General features: G+C 36.1%; 1 protein-coding gene across 3 annotated transcripts in view; it reads right to left on the reverse strand.

Annotated features, from left to right (window-relative positions):
- Positions 1 to 641: 641 nt before the first annotated feature.
- The window catches only part of AASDHPPT (aminoadipate-semialdehyde dehydrogenase-phosphopantetheinyl transferase), a 33,816-nt gene continuing 9,163 nt past the window's right edge, over positions 642 to 25,294 (reverse strand). For 2 of the 3 annotated variants that reach the window (XM_019948754.3, XM_019948756.3), the window contains exons 3-7: positions 20,622 to 20,743; positions 19,840 to 20,001; positions 6,975 to 7,046; positions 4,985 to 5,135; positions 642 to 888 (exon numbers count right to left, since the gene is read on the reverse strand). In XM_019948754.3, the coding sequence (XP_019804313.1) occupies positions 764 to 888; positions 4,985 to 5,135; positions 6,975 to 7,046; positions 19,840 to 20,001; positions 20,622 to 20,743 (632 nt within the window). In that variant the 3' untranslated portion in view covers positions 642 to 763. Of the gene's footprint in view, positions 889 to 3,092; positions 5,136 to 6,974; positions 7,047 to 19,839; positions 20,002 to 20,621; positions 20,744 to 25,294 lie in introns of those variants that run through there. The other variant, XM_019948755.2, reaches the window with a different exon arrangement.

Consider the following 25,294-nt stretch of genomic DNA (forward strand, 5'->3'; position numbering starts at 1 on the left):
GGGTGCTTTCTCAGAGGTGACCTGCAAAGGTGTGCACTATGCCAAGCGTTAGGCTCTACTTCTGATTAAGTATTCAACAAATTGCACTTTTCATCCCCCTAATGTTGGTTCCCTAATGTTGGTTCCTTTCTAACTTTTCCACTGAAGAATGATCCTAAAAGAACAGTGACTGCATATTCCTAGGCAGGAAAATTCCTTTGCAGTCCCCTGCAACTTGTCTTAAAACTTGGGCAAGTTTGCATTCTATTTTACTATTATCTGTATTGCTTTCATCATATTCTTTCTGAAAATTTAGATTAAAATGAATGCCTCCAGGTGTCCTATTGTAACTCCTAAGGGTGACTGCTAACCCCTAAGGGTATGTATAATGTCCTTTAAATTTCTGCTTAAGTGAGCTGATTATTCTTACACTGTTGTCCCTTTTAAGACATCCAATCCTGATGTTTCCATTCTAATAGGAAAATACAGGATATAAGTACATAACACTATGCACAGACTATGGATGCATACACAAGTAGTTAAGTGCATAAAACTACAAGTGATACAAGTTACCTCTGGAGAGGGAAAAAGGAATAGGACTGGGGGTGATGCCGAAACTTAGCCTCTGTGCACTGGCGCTGAATTGAATCTTGGAGACAGAGTTTTGTGTGAAGTAGAAAAGAACTTTATTGCTTTGCCGGGCAAAGGGGGACACAGTGGGCTAATGCCCTCAAAACTGTGTCCCAACCTGGAAGGATTTGGTGAGGAGTTTTACAACAATGGTTCAAGGGTGAGGTTGCTGATAAAGATCAGGGTGTGTGCAGGGCCTGCATTCCTTTAATATGGCCTCAGGTGTTCTCCTGATGAGCTTCTTGTGGTCCTGGATGTTATCCAACTGTGACCTTCTCTCTGGAATAAAGAATGCTTCATCAAGTAGTTAATAACTTCCATTTGTTGGGGGTTTTAGTTCTGCAGAAGAGCTCAAAGATATTGTTATGTGTATCCCTTGAGGCAGAACTAGGACCCTGCACTATTGTTTGACTGCTCCTCCCTTGTCTCTGCATCCCCTCCCTCACCTGATTAGCAGCTGTTTGAATCTGCCCTTTGCAACTCAGGGAAGGTCATGGAGACAAGCCTATTGCCTATTCCCTACAAACAAGAAAGAGGGAACACAGAAAGGCTTCCATGCCCAAGAGCCCCACAGAGTCCTGCTTGGTTTCAGGGGTGAGAGCTATTTACCAGTATCTTTGGGATAAAAAATTTGACGCAGATATGGCAAAATAGTGTTAAACTAGTTGTTGGTGACACACCTGGCATTATTTCATGAAATCAGCAAAAACTACAAATAAAGGCTCCCAGGCCCAAGCATTCCTGCCCCAGGATTGCTTACATTCATTTACAGCAAATCACTGAATTTAGTAGAGCACAGTTCAGACTCTGGATCTAGGCTATCTGGTTCAAATATGGAGTCCACTGTATAATGGTGGTATGATCTTTATTTAGTAAGTTGCTTAACATCTCAGTACCTTATTTTTCCCACCAGTATACTGAGGATAATAGGACTTACCCTATAAGGTTATAAGGATTGAAGAGCTTGATACATGTGAAGCACTTACAAAGGAAGACAGGTATTCTACTATAAACACTCTCAGACAAAGAATATTAATTGGAGATATGTCCAAAGACTTCTGCCAATCCCAAATTCACAAACACTGATGGCATATTTTCCCCATAAAATAATTATTAGCTCTCTTCACATCCCTTTTAATATGATCTAGTACTAGGAGATGGAACTGTTTTCAGGCATAGTTTTGATCAAAGATGTATGTATATACATGTATGTACAAATCTGTTTAGTTGTTCAAGTTCAGTTGGCAGTCCTTCAGCCAGCGAGGCTATTTAGTTACCCAAATCTAATTAGTTTCTGAGGTTCAGATACTTAGTAGTAAGGATGGTGAATACTTTAATTGAAAAATATATCCAAATCTATTCAGTTCCTGAGTTTGAATAGCAAGGGGTATGTGAATATGTGTATGTGCATACGTACACACATAGATCCACACATAGATCCATCAGAGTTCCTATGCAGGAAACTATTAACAGAAACCATTTTTTTTGCCAGAGCTGAATTATGTTTACTGTACAAAGAAACTAAAACTGTCCAAAATGAGCTCAGGAATAGTGCGAGTGTGGACGGCAGCAAAGGGTAGTGTTGATATGGTGAATGCCATCTGTAGTTAGATCTCCTATACCACTCTGCAAAAAAATGTATCTCCTGTGCCCCATTTGTTCTCAGGAAGCTACTTGAGGATATGATCCACACAAATGAAGGAGTAAATCTAAGACAGACATGAGATATAGGAAATGGGAAATCAGGGAATCCAATATAGGGGAGACACAAGCAATTCCTAGGATGATGGTGAAAAGAGATTCCAAGATGACAGCTGTGCACCAGTCACAGAAGGTAAAAAGTCCAGACTGGACAAAACAGATTATTGCTCCAGAAGCAATTTCTTCAAGATGGATGAAACTGATAAAACAACTGGTATGTCTGAACATAGAGTTTTGGATTTAATTAGCAATAAGTATATAGAAACCTATGTAAACAAAATAAATTATTAAGTCAAGGAAATAAAAATGCAGTACAGGGTAAGAATAACACATCACTTAGCTGTACAGTGTTACAGTAATCTTAATGATGTAAACATTCTTAATCACAGTCAATAATGTAAACACTGAATTACATATGCTGGGAAAAGGGGAGCAGGAAGGGTAAGTGCAATGGTTGGGAAGCAGAAGAACAAAGCTTTGTATCAGGAATTAAAGAAATACCTCAAACTGAAAACAAGTAAAAGCAATATAAGCATGTTACCTGAAGATATGGTAATAAATAACAACAAAATAAAACCAGTGAAACAGTTTGCTCTGGGGACAGGAAATAGGAGAGGAAGGTCAAGGGAGTGGTATTTTTCATTTAGAAAAAGAATTTTTTATAGATCTATTTGATTCTAAACTATGTGAATCCATTTGACTCTATGTGAAACTTTAAGAAATAACAGAACCCCCCACCCCCACACCCCCAGATATCTAGCATGGTACCTGACTCATAAAAATTCAGTAATGTTAATTATTTTATTATTATAATGACAAGAAAGATGACAATTTTTCACATCACCATTACACTCATGCTAGGGATAACAATGCTTCCTCTACTATAAATGCTATTTGATCTTTTTAAAACATGTTATTTACTATGCTTGGAATATATGGGCATGCTTAATGAAATAAAAAATTATAAAACATTCCAAATTTTTTTTTTTACTTAAGCAAAGTATCTAATTTTATACAATTTACACACAACTTTTAACCAATGAAACTATTTCACTTCTTGACATTCAACAATTATAAGACTTTAACTCCCCAAGACATGCACTACAACCACAAAATAGATTCTGTCATCAATATGATGGTCTTGGCATCTTATATATAATGTTTCCACTTTAAATTAAGTCTTATTTACCAAAATAGAAACAGGCTAAGATAATGAACAGGAAGTTTATAAAAAAAGAATACGAACAGCGAATAACAACACTGACATACCAACCTCATTTGTAATGAAAGAAACACAAATTTAAAAAATAAGGTACCATTTTTCACCTATTTTGGCATAGATTAATTTTTTTAAAAAAGATCCTATCTACAGATGACCAGAGAGTATGTAGGTGGGGGGTGAGAGAGTGGTCACACATATAACAATAACTAGAAGTATAAGTTGTACAGCCTTTTTAGAGAACGATTTGGCAATACTTATAGAAGCTCTAAAAATGTTTATTTAATTCCTTTGAACCAATCATTCCATTTCTAGAAATTTACTTTCTTAAGGACATAATTAAACATGTACCTCAAAATGTGGTTACAAGGATATTCAACAAATCACTGCTTATAGTAAAAACTGCAGACATTCAAAATGTCTAACACAGAAGAAAGAACGAGTAAATTGTGGCACACCTCCATTATGGCAGACACTGGGCTTCCCCTAGATGTCATTCCCCCAGACTTTGCCTTAGCTTCTTCCTACCCAACCCAAAAGTGTCAGAGGTCAACTTTCTCAGTGACCTGATCTGAGTCAACAGAAACTTTGTGGAAATTTTCTGGGGGCTCTTAAGAGGAAAAAATCTTCCTCACTGACAAAACTGAGATGTGAGAGGAAAAACAGCCTTTCCTGCCTTTTAGATACAATTTTTATGAAGATGTGAAGCTGGAAGTTACAGCAGCAGCTCTTACAACCACGAGGGAGACAAGCCTAAGGCAAAACCAATAAGCTGAGGCTAGGCAAAAAAAAGCGTCCTTAATGACACCTCTGAACTGTTTATGTGAGACAATAAATGTCCTTGGTTATTTAAGTCGATTATATTTGAACATTATTACCTCGGGTCAATAGCATCCTGATAGAAACCGTACAACACAATACTTTAGAGTCACTAAAAGTTACACTACAGCAGTCTATTTATGAACAGTAGATGTACAGTTCAGAGAAAAAAAAAAATTAAAAATAGTTATGTTCCCATTTAAAAAAAGAGTAACTATGTTAATATGGAATCGTTTGCCAAGAAAAAGGTCTGGGAAGATACTCCAGGTTTTAGGGATAGTTACCTCTGAAATAGTTATCTCTGAAAGGTAGGAATTCGAATGTTCCCTTCTTGTGAATTCACATTTTCTGTTGCTTTCTAAAATGAACATATATCACTTTAAGATTCTCCCACCAGTTTCTATTTCTTCAGTAAATCCAATGCGATTTTGGGGAGGAAGAAGAGGTAAACATGCATTCTAGTGAGCTATCCTGAACTGGGAGTCTGCCTTTTTAATAGGAAAAGTTGTTTCTTCTTTTTTAAACTGTTTTGTGAAATAAAATTTGATACTCTCAGGCATTTATTTTTTAGTGAATACAGAAGATTACAGTTTTCATTTCCCTTTTTACTTAGAAAATCATATCATGACTTTGTACCATTTCGTATTGAAATTTCTTCTGTGAAGCAAAAACAGTCCCAAAATGAAGGATCTTCAGGGGTCATAGGAACAGCAGATGATATTAAATCATTAAAGGTGAGAATAGTAAACTGCCTCTGGGTTGGTTTAGAATCACCTTGAAATGAAACCTAAAAGGGTAAAAAATTAGATTACCTCAATGTTATACTGCATATTAATCTTATGGTCAATTTTGTAATTAGGAAAATAAGAAATCAGTAATCACATTTCAGCAATATTAAATTATACTTCAATAACATTAAATTACAACACAGTAGCATTTCTAGATAATTGCTTCTACTCCTTATATTAGTGTTGCCAATATAACAAATCAAGAAAAATATGAAATAACCTGATTCTCAAACTTTTTGTAGATAAAAATAACCTGTGGTATTTGTTTAAAATGTAGATTTACTGAGCCACACATCCAAAAATTCTGATTCAGTAGATGAGTCAAAAAGGATCCCAAAATATATAACTTTAACAAGCAGGTGGGTTATTCTGATAGAGAGGGACCACCAGGCAAACTTTTGAGAAATACTCTAGAGGGTGCGTCTGATAAAATACCCATAACCACACAGAGATGCAACACTTCATTAGGAAATGACTCATTCAACACTAAATTTAAACTATATCTTATACTCCGTGATAGAGCCCTTGTTCACAACTCAGCCCAGTGTGGACTGTCTTTAACATTCTATACATTCTACTAAAGATAGTACTTGGGTCTTCTACAGTGCTTTTACAAGGTTAATATCTATTTTATATGATGTAATTCTCATAACTATGCTGATATGGTTGTTACCTCAACTCTATAGATGGGGAAATTGAGGCTCAGTAAGATCAATCAATTTATACAAGCTTACAACACAGGTTAAATGGTAGACCTGAGCCTGAAACTCAGCCAGGTCTTCTGAATAGTACCCTCACCCTTTTCTCACTATGCCAGTGCTGCCTAAATAGGCTGTCTCCAGGGAAATAAAAAGAAAGTACTGCCATGTGCAGACATTACAAAAAATATAAAGCTCTATGGAATCATAAGGTATTAGCAGAAAGGGTAATGCTGAGACTTCAGCACACAAGGACAGGTAACCTGGGTTGGAACATCTTCAGATTACAGGGGTCAATTTTAACATGTCATTCTTTTAAAAGAAAATAATCTATGAAGAATTTTAATCTTTTTAATCTGTCAAAGGCATGATCTGTAGACTGAGCTTTTTTTCTAAAAGTAATGATGCATACATATTGATCACACTACATTCTCTCATGCAGATTCCCTAAAAATAGTAATAAGCATATAGTTTCAATTATTGTGACATTATCAGTATTCCTTAAATAAATACTTCCACAGAATCACAACTATATGTAGGCTGAGAGCCAAGACCCTAAGGTTTCTTTTTTAAAAAATTTCTCAACTTACCAATTAAATAGCAGAAGAAAGTAAAAATCGATTTTGATTGGAAGAATTGATGTTATGCTAGAATATATCACAAGATCTCTCACATTTTTGACACTTTGGAAATAATTTAGCAGAGTATTATAAAAAGGGGAAGGAGTTCAATTTGACAGATAATTCCATTACTCACTATCCCTCAACTTGGTACCCTTAATATTCAAAGACAGCCCCAATTCACCAGGAAATAAACCACTGTTAAGATGACCAAGACAGTGATTATCTTGAATATCTACTGAATATATGAATACTAGGACAGTACCACCAAAATTTTTTGTCATATTTAAGTGTATTTGAATGTGAAGAAGCAAGTAACATACTTTTAAAACATTTCTGTGAAATCCCAGATGATCTTAAGGATTAGATAATGAACACTTCTAAAGTCTATAATTAAAAAAAAAAAATGCCCAAACCTCTAACCTGATATAAACCAAATGATTATTTCCATCAATAAATAACAAATTCAACTTTAATACATGCTTTTTAGAAAAAAATCAGAGAAATCTTAAAATCTTACATCCTGATGTCTAGATCCATTGGGTTTCCTAAGAGCTACTGCAACAAAATGGTGCTCATCTATTTTGCTTTCCTGAAAAATAAAACATAAGTAAATAGAGAATACTAAATATAGAAACATAGATATATTTCTATTTACATTTAAAAAATTTCACTCCCCCCAACCATATACACACATACATACATATATATCTCCACTCCCCCTGACTTGAAGGAATAGTCACATATATTTTGGCCCTTTACTCTGTAATATTTCAATATATATTTCCTAATAGGGACATTCTCTCACATAACCACTGTAGTTAATAACTTTGGTAAATTTAACATTAAAATAATACTTAAATCTACTATCTGTACTCCAACTTTTGTGAATTAATCCAGTAATGTCCTTTTATATCATTTCCCCACCTCCAGTACAGGAGGCAGTCTAGGGTCAAGTATTACATTCAGTTGTCACTGTCTTCCTAGCTTTTCTTTTGTCTTTTATGATGTTAGTATTTTACAATACAAGCCCCATCCCCCACTTTTTACTAATAAACGTTGGCTATTTTCAGTCTGATGGTTCTTAATGATTACACTTATATTATACATTCTTAGTAAGAATACTACATAGATAAAGTATCCTATCTAGAGGCACATCTAGATAGCCATCTGCCCTCACTGGTGATGTTAGTTTTGTATATGCTTAAAGTGTACATTTAAAAAAATTAGATTGCAGCACTGGTTTATAAGCATTTAGTTAACTACATACTACAGCCAATGGAAAATCATGGTGGAAATTCATAGGTAAGACTTAAAAATAGACATTGAGGCAGTTACCAGAGAAAAGTATGAACAACTGTTAAAAACTAAACAAAATTTCACCAAAAAGCCACTTTACTAAGGCAGTCTTCCATAAGACATGAGTTGAAATAGGAAACTACAATCAGAAATAGTATTACTTAGGGACTTTTCATCCTTCATCCTCTTCCTCATATCTTCATATGTTAAGATAGCCAAATTAGCAATAAATAAATAAATAAATAAAAGAAATTCAAAAGAGATAAATTTAGGAAAACACTTCAAGAGAAGAAAAAATAACTAGCTAAGTATGAGAAAACATTTAATAGGTCAAAGTTTGTTACCGTAAACAAAACTATTCTTTTTGAACATGGTTCTCCCATTCTTTACACTGAATGTATCAATAATATAAACACTAACATACAGAGATGTTTTGGCTATAATTATTTTTGGAAAACAACTTAGATCAGCAGTTTTTGTAGTGTCTGTAAGGCGGAATATTAAGAGGTAACCGTGGGCAATAACTAGTTTTCATCCAGCCTGTCCACTAAAATGCCACTTAAATGCTCAATTTGTTTACTTACCTCATTATAAGCTAAAATTCAATGAGACTGATTTCAAAATATTCACCATATCTACTCGGACCTCATCAACATCACATAAATATGAAATTTGAAAACAGCAAAACTAGGGAAGTTATTTTACAATGACTCCAGTTTATCAAACATTAATATTCGATGTCTCACTAGAATAAAAGTTCTATGAGGTGATCACCTTTCCCTAAATCCTTTCTGCCTAGTACATCTATAATAAATGTTAGTTGAAAAAAGAAATGAACCCAGCAAGCTAGCTAGCTAGTTAAGCTAGTACATTCAATGCTACTGAACTTGACTTAATTTTAAGACTTTATAAATTTTCAAAAGTTTCCTAAGCTTATAGTTTTTTTATCCATAAAACTATTGTGAATAACAAAATTTCCTTAAAATCTCCAACAAACCCAAAGGGAGCAAGAATATTTTACTTTTTCAGGAGATAGTTTAGCATTAGATTACAAAGATTAACCTGCTTTAGTCAAATTTTATGTCATTTTCTTAGTATGTATTTTCACCTTATAAACAAAGTAAAATAACAGTTTAAGGTATAACTTAAATCATTCAACTTTTACAATGTTTTCCCAATGGTAAAGTACTAAAGAAAATCTCATAAATGTTAATATATCTTTTTTTTTACATCTTTATTGGGGTATAATTGCTTTACAATGGTGTGTTAGTTTCTGCTTGATAACAAAGTGAATCAGTTATACATAGACGTATGTCCCCAAATCTCTTCCCTCTTTCGTCTCCCTCCCTCCCACCCTCCCTATCCCACCCCTCTAGGTGGCCACAAAGCACCGAGTTGATCTCCCTGTGTTATGCGGCTGCTTCCCACTAGCTATCTATTTTACGATTCGTAGTGTATACATGCCCATGATACTCTCGCACTTTGTCACAGCTTACCCTTCCCCCTCCCCACATCCTCAAGTCCATTCTCTAGTAGGTCTGTGTCCTTATTCCTGTCTTACCCCTAGGTTCTTCATGACATTTTTTTTCTTAAATTCCATATATATGTGTTAGAATATGGTATTTGTCTTTCTCTTTCTGACTTACTTCACTCTGTATGACAGACTCTAGGTCCATCCACCTCACTAAAAAAATAACTCAATTTATATTTATGGCTGAGTAATATTCCATTGTATATATGTGCCACATCTTCATCCATTCATCCGATGATGGACACTTAGGTTGTTTCCATCTTCTGGATATTGTAAATAGAGCGGCAATGAACATTTTGGAACATGACTCTTTTTGAATTTTGGTTTTCTCAGGGTATATGCCCAGTAGTGGGATTGCTGGGTCATATGGTAGTTCTATTTGTAGCTTTTTAAGGAACCTCCATACTGTTCTCCATAGTGGCTGTACAAATTCACATTCCCACCAGCAGTGTAAGAGTGTTCCCTTTTCTCCACACCCTCTCCAGCATTTATTGTTTCTAGATTTTTTGATGATAGTTATTCTGACTACCGTGAGATGATATCTCATTGTAGTTTTGATCTGCATTTCTCTAATGATTAATGATGTTGAGCATTCTTTCATGTGTTTGTTGGCAGTCTGTATATCTTCTTTGGAGAAATGTCTATTTAGGTCTTCTGCCCATTTTTGGATTGGGTTGTTTGTTTTTTCGTTATTGAGCTGTATGAGCTGCTTGTAAATTCTGGATATTAATCCTTTGTTGGTTGCTTCATTTGCAAATATTTTCTCCCATTCTGAGGGCTGTCTTTTGGTCTTGTTTATGGTTTCCTTTGCTGTGCAAAAGCTTTGAAGTTTCATTAGGTCCCATTTGTTTATTTTTATTTCCATTTCTCTAGAAGGTGGGTCAAAAAGGATCTTGCTGTGATTTATGTCAGAGTGTTCTGCCTATGTTTTCCTCTAAGAGTTTGATAGTTTCTGACCTTACATTTAGGTCTTTAATCCATTTTGAGCTTATTTCTGTGCATGGTGTTAGAGAGTGTTCTAATCTCATACTTTCACATGTACCTGTCCAGTTTTCCCAGCACCACTTATTGAAGAGGCTGTCCTTTCTCCACTGTATATTCCTGCCTCCTTTATCAAATAAAGGTGACCATATGCATATGGGTTTATCTCTGGGCTTTCTATCCTGTTCCATTGATCTATATTTTTGTTTTTGTGCCAGTACCATACTGTCTTGATTACTGTAGCTTTCAGTATAGTCTGAAGTCAGGGAGCCTGATTCCTCCAGCTCCGTTTTTCATTCTCAAGATTGCTTTGGCTATTCGGGGTCTTTTGTGTTTCCACACAAATTGTGAAATTTTTGGTTCTAGTTCTGTGAAAAATGCCAGTGGTAGTTTGATAGGGATTGCATCGAATCTGTAGATTGCTTTGGGTAGTAGAGTCATTTTCACAATGTTGATTCTTCCAATCCAAGAACATGGTATATCTCTCCATCTATTTGTATCATCTTTAACTTCTTTCATCAGTGTCTTATAATTTTCTGCATACAGGTCTTTCGTCTCCTTAGGTAGGTTTATTCCTAGATATTTTATTCTTTTTGTTGCAATGGAAAATGGGAGTGTTTTCTTGATTTCACTTTCAGATTTTTCATCATTAGTGTATAGGAATGCAAGAGATTTCTGTGCATTAAATTTGTATCCTGCTACTTTACCAAATTCATTGATTAGCTCTAGTAGTTTTCTGGTAGCATCTTTAGGATTCTCTATGTATAGGATCATGTTATCTGCAAACAGTCACAGCTTTACATCTTCTTTTCCAATTTGGATTCCTTTTATTTCCTTTTCTTCTCTGACTGCTCTGGCTAAAATTTCCAAAATGATGTTGAATAAGAGTGGTGAGAGTGGGCAACCTTGTCTTGTTCCTGATCTTAGAAGAAATGCTTTCAGTTTTTCACCATTGAGGATGATGTTGGCTGTGGGTTTGTCATATATGGCCTTTATTATGTTGAGGAAAGTTCCCTCTATGCCTACTTTCTGCAGGGTTTTTATCATCAATGGGTGCTGAATTTTGTCGAAAGCTTTCTCTGCATCTATTGAGATGACCATATGGTTTTCCTTCAATTTGTTAATATGGTGTATCACATTGATTGATTTGCATATATTGAAGAATCCTTGCATTCCTGGAATAAACCCCAACTGATCATGGTGTATGATCCTCTTAATGTGCTGCTGGATTCTGTTTGCCAGTATTTTGTTGAGGATTTTTGCATCTATGATCATCAGTGGTATTGGCCTGTAGTTTTCTTTCTTTGTGACATCCTTGTCTGGTTTAGGTATCAGGGTGATGGTGGCCTTGTAGAATGAGTTTGGGAGTGTTCCTCCCTCTGCTGTATTTTGGAAGAGTTTGAGAAGGATAGGTGTTAGCTCTTCTCTAAATGTTTGATAGAATTCGCCTGTGAAGCCATCTGGTCCTGGGCTTTTGTTTGTTGGAAGATTTTTAATCACAGTTTCAATTTCAGTGCTTGTGATTGGTCTGTTCATATTTTCCATTTCTTCCTGATTCAGTGTTGGCAGGTTGTGCATTTCTAAGAATGTCCATTTCTTCCAGGTTGTCCATTTTATTGGCATAGAGTTGCTTGTGGTAATCCTTCATGATCTTTTGTATTTCTGCAGTGTCAGTTGTTACTTCTCCTTTTCATTTCTAATTCTATTGATTTGGGTCTTCTCCCTTTTTTTCTTGATGAGTCTGGCTAATGGTTTATCAATTTTGTTTATCTTCTCAAAGAACCAGCTTTTAGTTTTATTGATCTTTGCTATCGTTTCCTTCATTTCTTTTTCATTTATATCTGATCTGATCTTTGTGATTTCTTTCCTTCTGCTAACATTGGGATTTTTTTGTTCTTCTTTCTCTAATTGCTTTAGGTGCAAGGTTAGGTTGTTTATTCGAGATGTTTCCTGTTTCTTAAGGTAGGATTGTATTGCTATAAACTTCCCTCTCAGAAATGCTTTTGCTGCATCCCATAGGTTTTGGGTAGTTGTGTCTCCATTGTCATTTGTTTCTAGGTATTTTTTTAATTTCCTCTTTGATTTCAGTGATCACTTCGTTATTAAGTAGTGTTTTGTGTAGCCTCCATGTGTTTGTATTTTTTACAGCTCTTTTCCTGAAATTTATATCTAGTCTCAGAGCACTGTGGTCGGAAAAGGTACTTGATACAATTTCAATTTTCTTAAATTTACCAACATTTGATTTGTGACCCAAGATATGATCTATCCTGGAGAATGTTCCATGAGCACTTGAGAAAAATGTGTATTCTGTTGTTTTTGGATGGAATGTCCTATAAGTATCAATTAAGTCCATCTTGTTTAATGTATCATTTAAAGCTTGTGGTTTCCTTATTTATTTTCATTTTGGATGATCTGTCCATTGGTGAAAGTGGGGTGTTAAAATCCCCTACTATGAATGTGTTACTGTCAATTTCCCCTTTTATGGCTGTTAGTATTTGCCTTAGGTATTGTGGTGCTCCTATGTTGGGTGCATAAATATTTACAATTGTTATATCTTCTTCTTGGATCGATCCCTTGATCATTATGTAGTGTCCTTCTTTGCGTCTTCTATTAGTCTTTATGTTCAAGTCTATTTTGTCTGATATGAGTATTGCTACTCCAGCTTTCTTTTGATTTCCATTTGCATAGAATATCTTTTTCCATCCCCTCACTTTCAGTCTGTATGTATCTCTAGGTCTGAAGTGGGTCTCTTGTAGACAGCATATATATGGGTCTTGTTTTTGTATCCATTCAGCCAGTCTGTGTCTTTTGGTGGGAGCATTTAATCCATTTACATTTAAGGTAATTATCGATATGTATGTTCCTATTCCCATTTTCTTAATTGTTTTGGGTTTGTTATTGTAGGTCTTTTCCTTCTCTTGTGTTTCTTGCCTAGAGAAGGTCCTTTAGGATTTGTTGTAAAGGTGGTTTGGTGGTGCTCAACTCTCTCAGCTTTTGCTTGTCTGTAAAGGTGTTAATTTCTCCATTATATCTGAATGAGATCCTTGCTGGGTAGAGTAATCTTGGCTGCAGGTTTTTCTCCTTCATCACTTTAAATATGTCCTGCCAGTCCCTTCTGGCTTGCAGAGTTTCTGCTGAAAGATCAGCTGTTAACCTTATGGGGATTCCCTTGTGTGTTATTTGTTGTTTTTCCCTTGCTGCTTTTAATATGTCTTCTTTGTATTTAATTTTTGACAGTTTGATTAATGTGTCTTGGTGTGTTTCTCCTTGGATTTACCCTGTATGGAACTCTCTGTGCTTCCTGGACTTAACTATTTCCTTTCCCATATTAGGGAAGTTTTCAACTATAATCTCTTCAAATATTTTCTCAGTCCCTTTCTTTTTCTCTTCTTCTTCTGGAACCCCTATAATTCGAATGTTGGTGCGTTTAATGTTGTCCCAGAGGTCTCTGAGACTGTCCTCAGTTCTTTTCATTCTTTTTCTTTATTCTGCTCTGCAGTAGTTATTTCCACTATTTTATCTTCCAGGTCACTTATCCGTTCTTCTGCCTCAGTTATTCTGCTATTGATCCCTTCTAGAGTATTTTTAATTTCATTTATTGTGTTGGTCATCGTTGCTTGTTTCATCTTTAATTCTTCTATGTCCTTGTTAAATGTTTCTTGCATTTTCTCTATTCTATTTCCAAGATTTTGGATCATCTTTACTATCATTATTCTGAATTATTTGTCAGGTAGACTGGCTATTTCCTCTTCATTTGTTAGGTCTGGTGGGCTTTTATCTTGCTCCTTCATCTGCCGTGTGTTTTTCTGTTTTCTCATTTTGCTTATCTTACTGTGTTTGGGGTCTCCTTTTTGCAGGCTGCAGGTTCGTAGTTCCCATTGTTTTTGGTGTCTGTCCCCAGTGGCTAAGGTTGGTTCAGTGGGTTGTGTAGGCTTCCTGGTGGAGGGGACTTGTGCCTGTGTTCTGGTGGATGAGGCTGGATCTTGTCTTTCTGGTGGGCAGGTCCACAGCTGGCAGCATGTTTTGGGGTGTTTGTGGACTTATTATGATTTTAGTCAGCCTCTCTGCTAATGGGTGGGGCTGCGTTCCTGTCCTGCTAGTTGTCTGGCATAGGGTTTCCAGCACTGTAGCTTGCTGGTCATTGAGTGAAGCTGGGTGTTGGTGTTGAGATGGAGATCCCTGGGAGATTTTCGCCGTTTGATATTACGTGGAGCTGGGAGATCTGTTGTGGACCAGTGTCCTGAAGTTGGCTCTTCCACCTCAGAGGCACAGCACTGACTCCTGGCTGCAGCACCGAGAGCCTTTCATCCACACGGCTTTTTTATGAGAAGAAATTCTGCAGAATCATTTCAGAAACTGAGGGAGGAAAGTGAATGAAGACAAAAAAGGCCCTTTTCCTGCAATCCCTGGCCTCCTGGTATGAAGACACTAGGACAACATTCAATATTTCTACTTTTTAAAGCACTTCCTTTCAAAAGCAAAGAATTTCTGTTTCATCTAATTTCATCATTTGAAACTTTTTGTTGGTAAATTTAACTTTCCTAAGAGAAACCAGTTACGAAAATTGAGAGCCTATGAAATCATGAGATTCCTCTTGGCATAAGAATTCATATTTCTTCTAGAGTATTAATTTTCCAGGTGTGAGATACAATACTCAGGTAAGTGGAAAATCCTTTGGAGGATTTGTTGTAATAAATAATGGATTCTTGATGATGTCCACGCTAGCATTTTAGGTCTACAACAGATACAATGCTAAGTAAGATACTGCCCCTGCCTTCAGGGAGCCCTGGGAAAGTAAAGCAAGTAGAGAAGTACAAAGATTATGAGGCAAAATGTGGTATGTTGTAAGAAAGAAAAAAAAAGCTTGGTCTTAAATGAAATAAAGAAAAGGCTCCTGAAATGGATTTAAATTGTTCAAGGAGAAGGCAAGGTGGAGATTGCGGCAGGGTGGATGGGTGGGTGGTGGTGAGAACACAGAAGAATTGAAACAAATATAAATACAAGAGGGTTGGAGATATTTAAAGAATATCAGATAGCAGGTTGTGATTTGGCTGCAATGTGGAGTGTATATAGGGAAACGACGGCCAAAAATGAAGAAGGATGAAGCAAAATAATGGAAGAGGAACCCAGTTAGGAGGCTACTGCATTAGTCTAAGTTGGATGTAAACAGTGCCCACACTAAGCGTTTTCAGAGGGGAGCATGTCACTGTTAATTAGAGGGTTTGGTATAACAAACAAGGGGAGGAGGAGGGGAACTTAAAATGGGTCTGGGCTTTCTTAATCCTGGATGACTGGATGGTGGTACCATCAAAAAAAGTAAAGTTAGAAAAAGAAAATAACTTGAAGGGCAATTATTATTTTGACTTATCTGCAGAATTTGTGGTGTCTGTGTAGTGTTCAAGGAGAAGTACATAGCAGTGAGAAATAGGAGTCTGAAGAGTGAAAGAAACTGAGTTAAAGGTTTGGTAGTCATACGCAGAAAGGTAGTGTGCTTGAAACTGCTAATTGTGAGAGTGGATTCATGAAAACAGTAGATGCCTGGGAAAATGTCTATAATTAGAAGGTAGCAATGAAATGTACTTCTTAAATATAAGAGTTTTAGGGTTCAGTCTGTTGTCTTCTTTTCTATATACTTCTAGATGGTTTCACAGACTACCTTCCACTAACAGCTCTCGTTTAATGACAAGCCTATTCTTTCCTTAAAGCTCTCAGCTTCTATTTCATAGCTAAACTCTCATCTTGAATGTTATTCAAAACACTAAGCAGATTTTTTAAAAAATACTCATTTGCTTTATAATTTTCATTTCATATTCTTCTTTTGAGTCTCCAAGTAAATAAACACTCCTTTTTCTCCCAGGATGCAGAATTTTACCATATGTCCTATGATGGCACTGTCCTTTAGTTCTGCTTAAATGAGGATAGTATCCTTAGCCTTCTGCACCATTAATTTGTGTGCCAATAGATACCACATATCCACACGTGCAGTCTAGACCCTATTTCTGGTATCCTGCAGGCATTCTTTTAATGCTGCCTGCAGGAACAGGGCTATTTTTTCCACTTAGCTTATCAATTCTCACACTAGGAAGAGAATCTATGAGTCTGAAGTAGTTCAGTTATTCACTGGCTATATGCATTAATTAATGAAAACTACAGTCTCTGACATGTACTATTTCTAGGTATTTGTCCCACCTCCAACCCAGGTAACAGTACTTTCTAAAATACCTTTAAAGGTACTTTCTAAAATACCCTGTGTGCTTACATTTAGTCATCAAATACGTATTTCTCCCATCTCCAACCCAGGTAACAGTACTTTCTAAAATACCTTTAAAGGTACTTTCTAAAATACCCTGTGTGCTTACATTTAGTCATCAAATACTTATGGAGAAAAAACCAAGCCATGGGGCTAATCATGTTTGGCTATGACTCTGTTTCAAGAAGTTGTGTCTACACAGTACAGAAAGGAGAGAAGAGCAAGATGGCTACAAAGTTGTCCTGTGCAGAGGTTTCATTTGGAGTTACCCATGAAAAGTAGGGAAGGGTTGAAACTTCTTCCTACCTTGTTTTCAGTTTACTAAAGCAGCTGGACTCTACAGAGTAGGAACAGAAGGCAACTTATTCTCTCTCACCATTTCCCTTTAAACAAGTTCTGACAATTCATTTTTCTGTTTCCCTGGATGAAATCTTGATCAGATCTCATAAATGACATTTCTGGTCATTCTCAGTATCGAATTTTCTCTGAAAAATGTTTGATCCAAATTAAATTTTATTCTAATTTCATAAGAAATTCTTCCTCCCACTATCCTAGCTCAAACCTAATTCAGGGTTGGAAGTCTCCAATAGGGAAAGGAAGTGATTTCCTCTCTTCCTAACTGCAGATGCTCCCTCATTCACTATGCTGCCACCTCTAGTTCTTCTAGTGTGGGTGAATTTAGTGTGTATGAGTGAGAAAGGAAAAGACTGAATAAAAGGGAGGAAAGGACAGTGAAGATCATTCACGCCACGGTTGTACACTGAAATCATAGCCCTTCCTCAGCTGCATACCTAAAGACTGGTTCTTTATCTTGTGGGGGTACTTGGAGATGCCCAGACAGGAACCTCCCGTCTGTTTCTTGACTCTAGGTATGCCTCCCCTGGCTCTACGTTCATCATTCTCCCCTCAAACCCTGGCTTCTGGCTATCCATACCACCAGATTCATTCTGTTAAGTTCACTCTCCCCTTCCAGGCCTGTTTATAGTATAAAAATAATCCACACTTAAATATATGCATCTAACATATATTATTTTTATATTTTTCTAACTGGTACACTGAATGGGTAAAACACCCAGGTACATTCAGTAAAGAATTTAATTTTTCTTCCATAGATGTCTTCAAATATGCCCTGCTGGATCTCCCTTCCCACCTTCTGAACAAGCCCTTAGACAAACCCCATAGCTCTTCAGTCACTTTCAGCTTAAAAAAAAAATCCCATTTCAATTCTTAGAACACATTCTTCTCCTTGGCCTCACCTTGCTCTTCTGCTCTGGTTTCCTTAAGGTAAGGTGGCAGAGAGGAAAGGGATGGAGGAAACAGGCAAAGTAATGATCAATGATGTTGTAATCTAGTTTTTAGAACTCTGGGTCATATCAAGTATCCAAATGCTGGCTTAGTGAGCATCTGAGGAATTTTCAGAGAACTACTTCCAGTTCCTTTGTCCCGTACCACTGCCTGGAACTAGCAGTGCATTTAACGGCTGACTTCTTGTAATTCTTACCCTCATCAATTAATACACAGTAGAATGCACAATGCCTCCTTTTGGAATTCCTCTTGGGTAGGGTCCTTTCAAGACACTTCAGGCCCATTTTCCACAGCATCTATTTTGGTCCACAGGAACTCAGACATCTTTGTCACCCAAAACGTTTAAGCACAGCTGGCCCAATCACTGACTCTTCCCTCCTCACCCTGCTACTAGGCCTACTCCATCTGGCACCACAAAGGATTTCCCCATGAATGAAATGGCTGACGTTTGCCCCTTTCAGTATGAATTATTTTTTTAAACAAATGTATTAAAAAATACAGTATCCTAATATAATATAATTTACTTTTTAATTCATAGAATCCCTACCTTACATGGTATGTTAGCAGTTTTGACACAACTCTCTTTCTCAAGATACTTTCTGCCCTTGGATCCTCCTAACAGTACTTTCGTATTTTACTTCTTACCATTTTGGTCATTCTTTCTTATTCTCCTCCCCACTCCACCTTTAAAAAGTATTCTCAGGACTCTGTCCTTGGTCTTTCTCAATTCTACCTTAGGTAATCTCATTGCCGCAACTGTAAATCCCATGGCTTCAACTACCATCCACGTGTTAATGATTATGATTTTTTCCCTTTAGCCCAGCCTTTCATTCTATTTGCCTGCTTGACAACTTCACTTAGATGTTTTTATGGTATCTCAAACTTAAATCCCGCTTGTTCTCTAGTATTCAGTATCTCAACAGATGGTCATATAAGTCACAGAATTGATCATGACATCTTTATCACCTCACTTCCTTAACCTCCATATACCATCATAGACGGAACATGGTTTTAAAATACAATTCTGATCTTACCACTCTCTATTTAAACCTTGTTAAATTCCCTTGAGAAAATTAGTAAACACCTTCTATTTTATCCATTCATCATGAATTCTTTATTCTGGATACTGACTTTCTCTGTACACAATTCTGATGACTATGGGAACAACCACATTATAATACAATCCATTTGCTGGGCTCTGGACACTTGATACAAGTTGTAACACACTTCCTTGGCTACAATGATTGGTCAAGAGATAAGCACCTAACACCCAACCTAAGCCTTTCTCCAGGGCTTATAGGGCTTGAACAGAAAGGGAGTTCACCAATCTCTTAGGGTTTTTAAACTACAAACTGTTACACATAAGAGTGGTAGGCAGTCATGTTTCCTGCCACACAGACCAGATAAAGTTAAGAAAGCTGGTGTACAGAATAAGAAATGTGGGTGGGAGAAAACTAAAGCCAGGAAGGCAAAAGTAAAAGATAAAATGAGTTCTGAGTTTTCCAGTCCCTAATTCTAGCCAATTCTGAAACCTGGTTATATGAATTACTCTAGTAACCTACAATAATGTCTTTTTGGCTAAAATGAATTTGTGTTAGGTTTTTCTCACTAGCAACCAAGAATTCCTAGTGACAAAAACCAAATAAAGAAAGAGACCAAAATATTAACCAACCCATAATGCCCTACATGATATCATCAGCCTAACATAGCATCTCTCTCAAATCCCCTCAACACAGTACACTGGCAAAATGGCATCCTTTAGTTGTTCATACACACAAAGCTGTTTTATTCCAGGGCCTCTTTTCCCCTCTCTTTTACTTAATGCAATATGACTTATCTTTCAAGTATCAGCTTAAATGTTATTGTGCTCAGAGTATCCCTGACTTTACCTTCAGAGCACACAGACTGGATTCCAAATGTGTCTAGTTTCAATGACTAGCCTCCCCAAGTTAAGCGTATGCTCACATGCACAAAATAAGAAAATGCTTATAGTTATAGCAATTCTGATAAATCTCTTACCTCAAATGCCCATTCTTTTTCTTCTTCCCCATCCAGAAACAAACGTGTTTCTTTATAAACTTGGCCTATATCCAGGTTTAATGGGGATATATCAAATTCAAGCCGCTGCAATTCAAATCCTAATCCAACACCTATTGCTTTTATGAAGCTTTCTTTCAGTGCCTAAGATACAGACAGACATTTTCTCTTAGAGCTTTAGTAAATTGTTCATAAAATCTACTGTCCCCAAAACATATGGATTTTTAATTCTTTACTACTTTACAGCTATAAGCTATTTATTTTTACCCTTATAGTAGCATGGAAACAAACCAGTTGTGAGAACTTAAGACAAATCATTTAAGCTCCCTTTGCCTCCATTCCCTCATGTATAACATGTAATAATAGTAGTACCTTACTAGTGGGGTTGTTATGATAATTAACTAACTTATGAAGGGCTTACAATAATGTTTTCTGGCACATAATAAATATTATATGCTAAATAAGGTCTCATGTGTATGAGATCCTTTAAGACAGAAAACCTTATTTATAAATACTGATAAACTGTCTTGTTTTTAGCTTTAAGAGTATCTTCTAGTTGAGCATTAAATATATGTTAAATTTTCTTAAATGTCATTGGAATATAATAATGTGTACATAAAAATCATGAAGTTCCCAAGTAATGACTTATTTACTTCAAACACTGTATGAACTACAGGTTTACCACAGGACTTTTGCTCCTGTTTTTAGCAAAGATAATGGAATCAACACAGGGGCTTACTCTCAAAACTAGAAAGAAATTATACCCAATTCCTATAAAACATATCCAGCTGAGTCCATTCATCCTTAAAGCTTCTGATTGTTTCCCATTCTTTGTTGGTAAACTTTCTTTTCATAATATGAAAAAATTCTGGAATTGAACCACGACCTGTCAATTGAGGAAACAGAGAATTACCAAAATTATTAGACAGCGCATAAAAGAAAACTATAGTCCAACTTTACTTTTAAATACAGTCACAATAACCCTAAACAAAATATCAGCAAATCAAAATAAGCTGAGAGAAGGGTAGCTTAATAGAACAGTGAAATTCTGTGAATTATTAAATAATTAAGGAGAAAAAAACATATGGTTCTATATAGATGCTCACCAAAAATTTGATAAAATTTAGCAGCCAAGCTATTATAAATCTTAAATAACTAGGGGAAATTTCCTATATATGAGAGAATATCAGAAATCCAAAACAAGTACTCTTAAAATAGAGCAATAGTATGCTGGGGTTTAAAATTTTGCTTTGCCATTTCACAGGAAAATCAGGGAACAATTTCTTTACTATAATTTTGGGGGAACTGGTAGAAAGCTAAGGAGTGTTCTTTTATCCTAAGTTATTAACATGACTGGAAAGTTAATATACACTTACTTCCTTCACAATAACTGTTTTTAAACATGTTTTCTAATATGACTTTTCCAAACAAAAACAGATTTTAATTTCTGTTCTATTGGCTCATTTTTTAAAAAATCTCAAGTATATCCTTAGCTCCACTGTTCCATAGACAATAAAATTTTACATAGCATCCTAAAAATGAATAGAACTCAAAGGATCTGACTCCCAGAACTAAGACACAAATTAAAATATATGGTATGTCTTTCATATATTTTTTCAAAATATTATAATTATGTGTTTGTCTATCTTTACTACTAAACAGAAACCTTCTATCATCATTCATTTACTTATTGTACAAGTATGTAGAATGTGTACAAATACTATACCAATATGAATTGACCTAATGGTTAAAAACAAATCAGTCATGGTTCTTAGCCTCACACAATTACAGCCTAATTGGTCAATCAGAAAGTCTGGCAACAAGGTAGGTGAATCACAAATGTTTACTATATGAATAAATGTACATTAACTATTATGTGGTAAATTACTCCTAAATGCTCTATTGCCCTGTATCCTTAGTTCATGATTGCATTACTTCCAGTAAGCCTCTTGAAAGTAGTCCCTCTGCAGATTCTGTTAACATAGCTTGTCTACTCCGCAACTCCCATTTCTAAAATACTCAACTCCAAAATCTGACATTCCCAACTGGCTGCAACCATAGCATGTCTGGAAAGAAGAAATATGTCAATTCCCCTACTTAATGCTTTACTGGCATTTAACAACTAACTAACCCCATGAGAATTCAACATTTAGAACGACAACTATATCATTCACTCTAAAAATACCCAAGTGCTCGATGCCAGGAATATCATGATAATCAAAACAGACATGGGTCCTTATGTTCATAGAGAGTTTAAAGTTTCTCCTACAGTAACCAAGTACCTTTTCCATAGTTACCTCAAGGGTAGAAAATATTAAAAACGAGCTCTCCCACAAAATCGTCTACAATTCCCCCACTATCCCTACTTCAAAATGGTCAAAACAGTCTCCTCTTGTTTACCTAGGAAATATTTCTAATGACATTCCAGTGATATGTGGTTCTTCACTTCACTTCTTCACTTCCTTGTTTGTTTTCAAGTTCAACAGACTCATTTAATTAATCTGTCTACTCTTTAGTCCTCTACTATTCGTAAGAAAGATAACTTTACAATCCATTTTTATTAATCGACTAATGTTTATTGTTTGTATCTGTTCATATTAATGTTAAAAGGCTATTATTTCCTAAAAGCCCTGCAAAGCTGTAAAGTCATTTCACGCAACAGCACTGAAATATTAAACTGGGACCTTAGGAGTTCCAGGGCAGGGCAGGAGATTCTTACCCTTTTGGGTCTATGAACCCCCTTTGATAGTCTGGTGCTTATTCCTCAAGCCCCTTAAATAAAGACTGTCTTATTAAAATGCAATGCATCACTAGTACATACTGGCTTGACAGATAAAACACTAAAGAAAGTAAAGAAAGCAAGCTTGCAAAAGTTATAAAAGTAAATCTGGAGATTTTAAACACTGGGAGCACTATACCTACATAAATTGTAAACTGTTTCCTCTTGAATAGATTCGGGTACAAATAGTGTAAATAAGAACAATGAGAAGAACAGCTACCTTGGATTTTGGAAGACAGCATTATATATTTTGAGTGGAATTGTAGTTTTAACAGAATACTATCCAAAAAGCCTAAAATTTAAAAAGATATGCCTGTTGTCATCTATAGTGTCATTATGTTCGTTGGTTTCTTCAAGTTATAATTCCATAACCTTCAAGAAACCCCCTGATTTTTACATAAATATGATGGGGCAATCGAAGAAAAAATTTAAATATTCACACTAATAAAAAAAAAACTCATTTAACATAAAAAGCAATCTAGCACAACCACTGGAAAAGAATCGTAACTGATCATGTACAGCTTAAAAATATCCGATATGAGTGTGTTTTCATATACTTTTGAGAGCATCATATCCCACAAAATAAGAGATTGACAGCAACAGAAAAAGATGACTTTGTAAATATTCAGCCAAAGACAACAGCGCCACATTGTGGCATTATGGTGAAAATACACAGTGAATGAGTACTCTGTTAAGGACTTAGTTTATCTAGGAAATTGGAATTTAAAAAAAATCAGTAGGAAATACCAGAATAGTACGTTTGCCCCTCAAACTAGCTGAGACAGCACAATTATTAGACACATAAGTTGGCAAAGCCTCCTAATAATACCAACACATATTCATGTCTATTACAATATTTGATTTAATAGACATATAAGAACTTAAGTTAAAAAAAGATAAAGATAAAATAACTGAGAAACTTACATAGAACCACTAACCAGGTTTAGAAAAGCCAGATCCCTCATCTTATAGCTTAATCTTTAGGGAAAGCAGCACTAGATATTAACTAAGTGTTCTGCAATGATCAACTAACCAAGGTCACAGAGCAACTAGAAAGTTTATTAAACAGAGTAGTAACCTACAACAAAATAATTTATAGAGTTGAGCCTTGAACAAGGCGGGTTTGAACTGTGAGGGTCCATGTCTTCCAAAACTCATGCCCACACAGAAACTAAAAATGTGACCTTATTTGGAAATACAGTCTTTGCAGGTGCAATCAAATTAGGATGGATTAAGGTGGGTCCTATATCCAATGACTGGTGTCCTTATAAGGAGAAACATTTAGACACGAAGAGAGAATACAGGGAAAAAGGCAACATAACAATGAAGGTAGAAAGTAAACTGATATAGCTACAACTCAAGGAATGCCAAAGATTGCCAGGACACTAGGAAGAAGCAAAGAAGAATTCTTTCCTGGAATCTACAGAGGTAACATGGCCCTGTCAACACTTTGACTTCTGGCCTTCAGAACTGTCAGAGAATAAATTTCTGTTTTTTTAAGACACCAAGTTTTTGGTACTTTGTTAGGAGCCCTAGGAAACTAATACATTCATGCACACAATTTAATTCATTTATACAGACACACTCATATACTCTTAGCTTTAGTGTTATACCCCTGGAGTCAAATGTTCAAATCCTGGCTCTAACACTTCTTTACTATTATTTATTTAACTTCACTATGGCTGTTTCTTAAGCTATAAAATAGGGAAAAAGAGCTGCATAGTTTAAGAAATAAACATATAAAGGGCCTGGAGCTATTAAGTACCAAATAAATGTTAGCTCTAAGGCTATTGTGGTAGTTGTTTTATATATATATCCTCTTTTGTGAAATGTTTTATCAAGTCTTTGTCCATTCATTACGTAAGTCTTTCTTTTTTTAATGTATTTTTTTTTTTTTTTTTTTTGCGGTACGTGGGCCTCTCACTGTTGTGGCTTCTCCCGTTGCTGAGCACAGGCTCCGGACGCGCAGGCTCGGCAGCCTTGGCTCACGGGCCCAGCCGCTCCACGGCATGTGGGATCTTCCCGGACCGGGGCACGAACCCGTGTCCCCTCCATCGGCAGGCGGACTCTCAACCACTGCGCCACCAGGGAAGCCCTAATGTATTTTTTAAAAATTAATTTATTATTTATTTTTGGCTGTGTTGGGTCTTCGTTGCTACGTGCCGGCTTTCTCTAGTTGATGTGCGCGGGCTTCTCATTGCAGTGGCTTCTCTTGTTGCGGAGCACGGGCTTCAGTAGTTGTGGCATGTGGGCTCTAGAGCACAGGCTCGGTAGTTGTGGCGCACGGGCTTAGTTGCTCCGCGGCATGTGGGATCTTCCTGGACCAGGGCTCGAACCCATGTCCCCTGCATTGGCAGGCGGATTTTTAACCACTGTGCCCATTAGGTAAGTCTTAAGTGACTTTTCTATCAATACTTACAAGTATTTTAAATATTAACAATATTAACCTCTGTCTGTCTTATTTGCCCCAGTTTGCGAGAAGAGATTTAATATAAAATCAATTACATATGCTAACTTTGCCCGTTCTTCTTATCTTTGTAAGTTTAAAAGGCATCCTTCTTTCAGAAATCTGGCCAAATATACAATTCTATTGTGTTCTAGTAATTGTTATTAAAATTTAATTCTAATTAATTCTGTTGTACACTGTGTAACAAGGAT

This window comes from Tursiops truncatus, chromosome 8, assembly GCF_011762595.2.
Source record: "Tursiops truncatus isolate mTurTru1 chromosome 8, mTurTru1.mat.Y, whole genome shotgun sequence".
Taxonomy (NCBI): domain Eukaryota; kingdom Metazoa; phylum Chordata; class Mammalia; order Artiodactyla; family Delphinidae; genus Tursiops; species Tursiops truncatus.